Here is a 9,709-nt window from a genome sequence, read left to right as displayed (position 1 = left end):
GGGGAGCCATAGGAGGAGGGGGAAGGGTTTGACCCTGCAAGAGGGGAGATGGAGCTGAGATGTGGGGAAGAAGTTCTTTGGTGTGAGGGTGGTGAGAGCCTGGCCCAGGTTGCCCAGAATTAATAAACTAAAGTTTTTAAATTAAAGTTTAATGTACTGATTTTTACCAGTCATTCCTAACACATAGTGCATTCCATGTAATGGAAGAGGAGATGTTTAACGGAAGAAGAAAACAAAGAGTACACCTAAATGGCCCTCACCTTCTAGCAAGACTCTTATTCCATAAGAAGGATTTAGGGAAATTGTTAACAACCCATGGAATTAGAGTGTATCTTGAAACAAATGACACACAGAAAGCTCACTGACCTCCCGTGATTCACTAAGGGCTATGTACACTGAAACATTTATCATGTAATTTGAATGAAAACCAGTCAGCTTTTTGCAAAGAAATTCAGCTACAATAGGATAGGCCACGTTTTAACCCTCTTGGAAATAGTTTTTATCAAGGACAATCCAAACCTCATTGCTTCCCTAAGGATATTTTGCATTTACTGGCAGCTCAATGCGATGTTATTGGGAGGAAAGGGAAGATCAAGCTGTTTACTCAAGATCCCCTCCATTAAAATACAGCCAGATAACATTTTAAGGGAAAAACTGGCAAACTTCCCTGCAGTCAAGGATCATTCTCCTAAAAAAAGTCAGTCCTTCCAATTCCTGCTGACTCTAGATGAATCAGACCGGGCTTCCCTCCCGCTAAAAGATAAAGCCGTCTTAAAATTTTACAGCAGGTGAAAAGTTCAACTTCTCTGTACTCTAGTCTTCCTCTCACATCCAGATTTGACAAAAAGCTTGCAAGAAAAAAAGAAAGAGCTCCTTGGCTCTTGAAAGCCATCTCGGAGCCAAGCCAAGGTGCCACCCTGGAAATACTGAAGAACAAGAAGCCAGAAGAGGAGTTTTAGCAGCGCCTTCAGATTATGGAAATGCCACGATGGTTCTCCCCGCTGACAAAAATCCTCAATTCTCTAAAGCTGCAGCCAGATCATTTACCTGCATCATCTGCTTCATTTAAATAAAGGCCGTAACAGCAACCAGTATCCAAGTCCTACACTGTGCAATATATGGGGAACTGCAATCAATATAAAAAGACATCAGTAAGAGAGTATACAAAGACTTTTAATAATACATGTTGGCCCATGACCATTTCTGGAGCTCTGACCATTAGCACTTAATAAATACCAAATTTGATCCACGTTGTACTTTATCCAGATGTAAACTATAGCAATACACACACAAATTCAGAATCTCTCCTCTTTTCAGGATTACGAAATGGCTATTTTAAGCCTACCCAGTCTCTTCCAACAGTAAATTTCCCATTATTCCTTTTTGTCCTTCCACTCTTCCCACACGTTAAAGCTGGGTTTCTTTAGAAAACTGTAAATCAGACAGATAAACCAAACACTGAATTGCAGCCAAGCTGGACAGTTTGGGCTGTCACACCCCTTTCAGAGCGACTGAATTCCGGCTTTCACAATGATTTCTGAAGTATTCTGCATTTAAACACTTATCCACCGAGAAAACCCAATATGAATAATCAACATTTCTAAAACAGAGATGTCACAGACTTCCAGGATCCTGAGAGAAGCTGGAGGGAGATACACAGATGATGCTCTAGAGCACGCATGAACCAACGAGCTGAAGGAAAGCAGTAAGAAAGGAAGGAAAAAAGGATTTCAAGGAAAGATTCCTTTAAATGCAAACTTCTTACCCCCCCCTCCACTCCCCTAAATTATGTCAGCACTAGGGACTGCTGGGATTTCAGCCACACATGATATACAAGTGTACGGGCCTTTTTGTGTTGTTTTTTAAACACATGTGAAAGCATTATTGGATCTTTAGAAAACCAAGAGAAAAAATGCTGAGTTACAAAAACCTACAATAATTTTGTATTTGATTCTGTACTTTCTAACCAAAACACAGCATCAGCTCCACGAATTAAGAAATTTTTCTGAAGTCTACAAAAGTCAGCCTCCAACAACTGTACGTCAAACAGAAATGGCAATCACTTCCACAGACCTTTACATCCTAGGGGTTGTATTCCAGTGGGATTTACCCCAAATCTGAAATTCCAGCCCGTATTTTTGCTTCAGGTTCTGGGTAACTCCCACCAGAGTTTTAAAGACCGGCCTCTCGTACATAATCGTCTGAAACTCCAAAGCGCTTCTACAAATCTCCTTTGCCACGGCTCACATTTGAGGAGATTGAAAGCTATAAAAAGGTCCAAAGAAACAAAACCACCATGAAATATTTAGTGTTAACCATCCAAATTTCCGTGGCAACGGCTTCAGTGAGCTCACCTCATTGGTACTACAGCAGCAGAGCAATGGTCCAGTGAACGTAGAGGCAACTTCAGATCTAATAAAGATATTTGGGTACAGAGCTCCAGGAAATAAGCACACAAAATCCCCAAAACGATTGAAAAAGAAAAGGGCTGTTGAGTTTAGCTCAGCTTTACTCTTTTCAGTGGCTGAGAGTGACTCGTGACTCCTCTCTTCTCCCCAAACCTGCAATTTCACAGGGTATCTCTACCTGAAAATCCTGTCTGGTTACTGCATATCAAAGGTTCCCCCTGGAAAAAAAAGTATGTTTTTGATTACAGCGATGATGCTCCAAAGGCACAAAGAGAAGTGTGTCCAAAGCTTCCAGATATTTCAGCCAAGATGAATTTTGGGGTTTGTTTTGTTTTTTAAACGTGACCATCCACACGTGTGCTCGCACGCACGCTGCCCCGAGAAGGGAAGGCAATACCTGTTTTTACTCTCTCTTCAGTTTGCCACAGAGAGAAGTCTGGCTCCCACAAACTCCAGACAACATCTTCAGGCCTGAAATTCTCACAAATGGTCAACATCCCAATAAACCAAAAATTCTCAGATGGTCCCCCATTCCTGACCTCAGGAATGTATGTGCCCTTTGTCCACCTTCTCCACCTGGATGCTCAAGTATTATATAGGCACCACTATGTCACTGTCTGAATTTGGACCAGGAATTCGTTTGAGAGTGGATTATCCCAACCCATTTCTTGTGTTTTCCTTTTGGGAATTTGCAGAAAGAAGAGAAAAGAGGCAGCAGGAACCCAGTTGTTAGACTCCACCTCAACAGAGTAAAGATGCCTGAACCTCCCTCTTGCTTCTCAGTGAACAAACCGTGCTCTGCAGAAAGTTTTGACTTTAAATCTCTCCTACTAAAAAATTTATATTTACACATTAATTCAGCTTGGGATTTGTTATTGTAACTTGGTTAAAAAGAATAACCAAAAATTATTTGGATACAAATAGCTCAGTGATAAAACCAATACACAGTGGTTATTCCTTGTCTCAGCTTCTGCTCTCTGAGTTCCAGCTGCTCTTCCCAGCTCTGTGCCTCGCCTCCCCATATAAATTAGTATTTTGGGCAGGTATCTTCACATATTTAATGTATCTTTACTGATATGTAAAATACTAACAAAATGGAGGCTGAGAGTTTTTTTCCCCTCAGTCATTGCCATCCCTGAGTATTTCAGCTTGAACAGTTAAGCTTCCAATTAAAAGAAAAGGCTTTGAATTAAAAGAAAAATAAATTATAGCCAAGCTGCAATTCAATTAAGTGTTTCTGCTGAAAATTTACTTGCTAAGTCACTAGTCAACCTCTGTACACCATACATAACCTCAGCTCCTTCAACTTTAAGAAGTCTTCTAAACCGTTTTATTTTAAAATCTTACGTATTTATTAGTTGGCACAGTAAAAATGTTTCAACATCCCCTTAAAGCAGAGGTTTCTCAGAAATGCTGCAGCTTCCATATTCAGGATGATGGGAAATTACAGATTGGAATTGTCTTGTGGCTCCATGAGCTCAGCTCTGACGAAAGAGGTGCTTTGCCCACTTTTCCCTTAAAGATATTTCAACTCGGGGAACCCAGAGCCAAACTGCTGCTTTTGAGTTCTCAGGAACACCTCTGGCGCACGAAAAAGACTTTTATTTTAGTCACCTTCCAAATAAAAAAAAAAAAGAAAAAAAAGAAAAAAAGCAGGCTGTGGTGTGAAACAGTATTTTAGATCATCAAATGTAAAGCAAATAAAGTTAAACCACCCCATGGATGGCAAAACCACAACCAAACACTTAGTTGTATTGTCTTTATCCGAGGAGACTTGGAGCTGTCCCTGATCCTGCAGGATTTACGAATATCTTTTGCTATTGGGTATTAACCACAGGAAGACAGCTAAGAGCACCCATTTCCAGAGAGCTTTTCAGCAAAGGAAAGCAAACAGGTTCTGACTGGAGCCTCAAAGTTGTGTTTTGAATTGCAGAGGGGAGGACGTGCACAGAAGAGCAAGCTCAGCTGCCTCCTTGGGCTTGGCTCGTTAAAGCTGAAGGTCAAAAAGAACCTGAAAGCACATACTCATAAGAAATTAATTCAGAAAGGCATAAATGATTCAAGAGAAAAACCTCTGCGAGCTGCAATTTCACTATGGAAATCCCTGCTCCTTCCTAAGCACCTGTAAAGTACCTTCCAAATGCAGAGGATGCTGTCCTACCAGCCATGGAAAAGCTGTGCCAGCCAGACCCTCTCCCATCAGAAAGGGGATGTCTGAGCAGAGTGGGTGAAATTCAGGCCCAGTATGGAAGAAAAAGGTAACTGGAAGGGTGAAGAATAAAAGCAAACAGTTCCAAAGGGAACGTAACTGCTGAGTAACAGAGGGGTTTCACCACAGGACTGGCTTCATTTCGAATGCTGAGAGCGTATTCCTCGGTCATCGCCCAGGCCCCCGCGGGGAAGGTGGGGAGTGACTGGCATACAGAAAACAGCATCTCTGGGCATAATTCACACTTAGCCCAAAGCTGTCAATTCCTAACGACGTTTTTTCCCCTCTCCCTGAAAAAAAAACTAACCTGGAGAAACACAACGAGCTTCCACGTAGAGTTCTCTGACGGGGGGGCATCGTGTGACATCGGGTACCAAAACCCAGCTCGGGCAGAAATAGGAACTTTTTTCTTTGCTCTGTTGCTGGCATCCAGCTCGAGAGACAAGAGGGGGGTCTGTCCCCCCCATCCTTTCCTGGGGTCTGTCCCCCCCATCCTTTCCTGGGGTCTGTCCCCCCCAGCCCTTCCCGGGGTCTCAGCAGCTTCAAGGAGACTCCTCTAGAAGGGAAACAGCCACATTCCTCCCCCAGTGATTCCCAGTTCTTCCCTGACACTAGTTCTCTATTAACTCTCTGATTCTTCATACAGAATCCAAGCATTCAGCTTTATTTACAAAAAAAAAAAAAAAAAAAAAAAAGGGTTATTGGGGAGTAAACGCCCCGGCACAAACAAGGGCTGTAACCACAGGATACCACCACCATTTATTCATCTCCCCAAACAATTTACCTTTTAGAAGCAAGATGCGTTTAAAAGTAAGACAGGCTTAATAAATTTCAGTGTTTATTGGGCTTTAGTGTTAAAATGCCCGGTTTTGAGGGCTCCTTTAGAGACCAAATCCCAATGCATTTGGCTAAAATGCAAGTTTTTCACCGAAGGATTAAAGATGCCCAAAGGTGCTCAACTTTGAAAGAGGCAAATCAGTGCAGCTGGAACAAAACATCCTCACAAATGGGGGTGATATACCCTAAAACAGAGCAGGGAAAAAAGCCAAGATTGCCCTTTCAGAACATTCTTTTAAGAAAAAAAATAAAAGAGGAGAGGAGGGATTTCTCAGGCTTCCTGATTTTCAGTCCCTCATTCTCTTCCAGGAGAAAAATTAATTTCATTTGTAGCATCTGACCTAAACTCCGCGGTAGATTGTTACCCCCACGCATTCTGCCCCAAAGTGTCTATGAAGCACTCTATTATTTAGAAAATAGCAGAAATAACAGCAAAAATCAGTAAGATACATTTCTCACACAGCATTTTAAGTTATATCAGGATTCCAAGAAAAGTAAGAGCTGTTTCCGGTATTGTTATTGTTGGTTTATGATCCTTTAGACAAAATAAGCAGAAGCTAAACACGACTTTAATATTATATATGGTACTTTTTTTTTTGCAACTAGAAAGATACACTATGTATAAATTGCTTTTAAAATGCTATTAACTAGCTGAGAATCTGAGGACACATTTACTCAAATCCCCTATTTATACAGTTTATTACACTAAGAACTGCTTCTATCCATTTCTTAATCAATCAGTTCTTCAATTCTGGTTCCTGTCAAGCTGCTTCTGAAGAGAAACTGCCATTAGAAAACACTGTTGTAGACAAATAACACTGAACTTTATTTTCCCCTTAAACTAAAGCTGCATGAAAAATGACAAATAAAATTACTTTTAATGGCTATCACTGTACTATTATCTCCTACTAATGAATTAATGGTGTGCAAGTACACCATAAATCAGTCAAAATCTGCATTTCTTTCTATCTTTTTATTTACAGACTGAAATCTTTGATGTTTTTCCACTTCAAATGATTTCTTTGCTTTTAATAACAGTTAATGAAGTGAACTAAACTGACTATAGATTAAAATATCTCTGTGTGTCCACAGAAGTGACCTCAATGTCTACCCACAACAGGGCAGAGGTAGTTCACGCTTTCAACAAACTAAGTTTTAAGGAGCTCAGGCAAAGGTTTCCCTGAAGTCAGTTGTCTGACTGCATGAAACCGTGCAGGAAAAACAGGTATACCTGTTCTTTTTGATTTAAATAATGTTAGGAGACGAAAAGAAGCCAGTACTTCAGAATTTGTTATCCACCAAGTCATCATTCAAGTGGTTTAGCCAGCACCCACGTGGGCAACCCCAAGTCACGTAGAGATCAAGAGGGGCTTTATCCTCCAGCCCCGCAAAACCCATCCCCAAGGAGCCCTATGTATAGGCAGGAGATGAGCTGGGTAAAAAAAGCACGTAAAAAGCCTGTAAAAAGCCTAAAAATGAAGACATATTAAAGGGTAAAGTTTATCCAAACACCAGGGACTGATTTTATAGCATATGGGAGTGAATTATTTCACTTGGAAATGTCTCCAGGGCTGGGGATTTAACATGGTGACACAGATGGGGGGGCTTTACTCATTTTTAAGTAATAGATGGAGGAGGACAGCTTTGTTTCGAGGGGGTGGTGTCCTCCCCCCGCATCCTGCCATCCTTCCTCGCTCCGAAACAGGCCACCATCTCATAAAAACTGCATTTGTGCGGAGAGCTCCCCAGCAGCGGTGCGTTCGTACGGCTGGGATTTTGGCAGGCTGGAAGGCTTTCTCCCTTTAACAAGCCCGGGTTTATATTCCCTCAATACAGGGCTTGGCTTTCCCTCCCAAATTAGCGGCGATGATTAGCGGCCATTAAAAGAATCAAACCAAACGCTGGTGAGGAAGCCGCGTTGCGATAATTAGTTGTGAAAGCGGAGTTAGGAGGGGGTTTCTGCAAGAGTTTCTGGTACTCCCTCCAGAAACTTGGCCAAGTCCTGCCTCGTACCTCCTCCAAGCCTAACTTCTCTTTGACTAGTGCTTTGTCCAGCTGAGAAGTGAACAACAGGCCACCCCCTCGGTGCCATCCTGATGGGAGTCACTCCACGGCATCGCTCGTTTCTGACAGCAGCCACCTGCAGAGGAGATTGGCACCTCACCTAGGAATTGGCAGGGAAATTAGCTGGTATCATTCCCTCAGATAACGTGGCAAATCAAGCCTTAGATCACCCTGGAGCCAGACACACTGATGACAGGAGAGGGAACTACTGCAGCACGAGCCCCACCTGGGAGCTGGTTAAACAGAGACGGGGGGGGAAAAAAGCCAGGTGGGAAGAGCAAAGGATAAATTTCTATTTTTCAGGGCCTGGCTGAAGTTAGGCAGGCTCCTTTTAAGGCAGAACAGAGGAAAACCTTCTATCTGAGGATCTGAAGGAAGGTGACAGAGTCACACATCAAACCTTTCCCTCTTCCCAGGGCAGGTATTTCACCTGGTATATATTCAGGGAGACGGATGCATAACAGTGATTTAGCAACTGAACATTTACACCTGGCAAAACAGAAGGGAAAACCAGGATTTTTGTGGTCTGCCTGCAGGACAAGACCGCCTGAGAGTTTATCTTCAAGATACAGCTGTCTTTTTTTTTTTTTTTTTTTTTTTTTTTTTTTTCTCCAATTCCTTCAAGGAATCCCTAATTTTTGCCAGTCACACAGCTCTGCTTCACCCACTTGTCCTCTCCTGCACTTTCTGCTGAGCCTCATGGCAGAGTATCGCATACAGGTCATTTTAAATTCAGAACGACTGTTTGGAAAAAAAATACAGGTTTTTTTTTTGAAACATCAGCTCAAAAGTATCCCCTGGAATTCTTTAAGCATCGCTACTGCTTTGCATCCTTATGTAGCTCCACAGTTACAGGGGGAGATCCCACTGAAGCCCTAAACACAGAGGCAGAAGCCAGCACAACGCACACATTGCCATAATTAAACATGTAAACCCGCCCATTAAAAGCCAACTCGGTGCTCTTCATAAAATCAGAGTGTGACAAAAAAAACCAGGACGACGCACACATTGCCATAGTTAAACATGTAAACCCGCCCATTAAAAGCCAACTCGGTGCTCTTCATAAATTCAGAGTGTGACAAAAATAACAGGAAAAAAAGTGGGAAAGCAGCAGTAGGAGTTGATATTACACGTTCTTAGAGCCAAGCAAGCAGTCAGACCCCACCTTCCCTGCAGTGCTAGCTCCAGCTCTCCCCCAGATCCCCACCGAAGTAGGGCTTCGGTTTTAACCCCCCAGCCCCGATTTCCCCGAGTTTGCCTTTCCTGTTCGTTCCCGGGGAAGGCTCAGCTCCTCTCCCTTCCCCGCCGGGAGCCTTCCCACTCGCTTCCAAGAGAAAAACGCCAACCATCTGCAAACTCTTCGGGCTGGACTTTTCTTTCCCCGGACACCGCCTACCTTGGCCACCCAACTGAACAATGGTGACATCCTCCGGGCTCCTCCGACGGCCGCCACCGCCGATCCCCGGCCTCCCGCCGCTCCTCTCCGCCGGGAGGGGAGCCAGCCCCCTCCCTAAATCTCCCCACGGTGGTCTCCGGGCACCGACCGAGCGGCGGGACCGGGGAACCGCTGCGGGGAAGGGGAGGGGAGGGAAGGGAAAGGAAGGGCCGGGCCCGCGTCCCGCCCCCGCCGCGCTCCGCCTCCGCCGGGAGCCCCGCACCGGGCTAAGGCCCCCGGGAAGGCGGGAAGGGAAGGGAAGGAAAGGGCTGGTTTTCGCCCCAAAAGGCAGGTCTGTTACCTCAGCGCCTTGCCTTTTGAGGGCATTCAGCGCAAACGGCTGGATTAGCAACTGTTTAAAAAAAAAAAAAACAAAACACCAAAACCAAACAATCCCGCACCGTCCTTGTAACTTTCCGGGAATGGGCCGGATGGAGAGGGCTTCACCATAAAGGATGGAGCACAAAATCACCTCTTTGAAACCACTGGGAATGTCACAATTCCAGTCAGGCTCACCGTTTGTCTCAGCTAACAGCATTTGACGTCATTTTTAAACAAAAAAGGTTATTAAGCCTTGGATCAGGCTGCCCAGGGGAGTGGTGGAGTCCCCATCCCTGAAGGGATTTAAAAGCCGGGCAGACGTGGTGCTGAGGGACATGGGTTAGTGATGGGTTTGTCAGTGTTGGGTTGATGGTTGGACTTGATGACCTGAAATGTCCCTTCCAACCTGGACAATTCTATGACTCTATGATCACT

At 43.9% G+C, this 9,709-nt stretch overlaps 1 protein-coding gene across 4 annotated transcripts in view; it reads right to left on the bottom strand.

Moving 5' to 3' along the window:
* The window catches only part of TBC1D1 (TBC1 domain family member 1), a 60,552-nt gene extending 51,525 nt beyond the window's left edge, over nt 1–9,027 (bottom strand). For all 4 annotated transcript variants that reach the window (XM_014958547.1, XM_014958549.1, XM_014958548.1 and 1 more), the window contains exon 1: nt 8,915–9,027. In XM_014958547.1, coding sequence (XP_014814033.1) covers nt 8,915–8,944 — 30 coding nt within the window. In that variant the 5' untranslated portion in view covers nt 8,945–9,027. The remainder of the gene's footprint in view (nt 1–8,914) is intronic.
* Nucleotides 9,028–9,709: the final 682 nt, after the last annotated feature.

This window comes from Calidris pugnax, unplaced genomic scaffold (genome assembly GCF_001431845.1).
Source record: "Calidris pugnax isolate Ruff unplaced genomic scaffold, ASM143184v1 scaffold362, whole genome shotgun sequence".
NCBI classification, from domain to species: Eukaryota; Metazoa; Chordata; class Aves; order Charadriiformes; family Scolopacidae; genus Calidris; species Calidris pugnax.
This window is presented reverse-complemented; position numbering and strand designations above follow the sequence as displayed.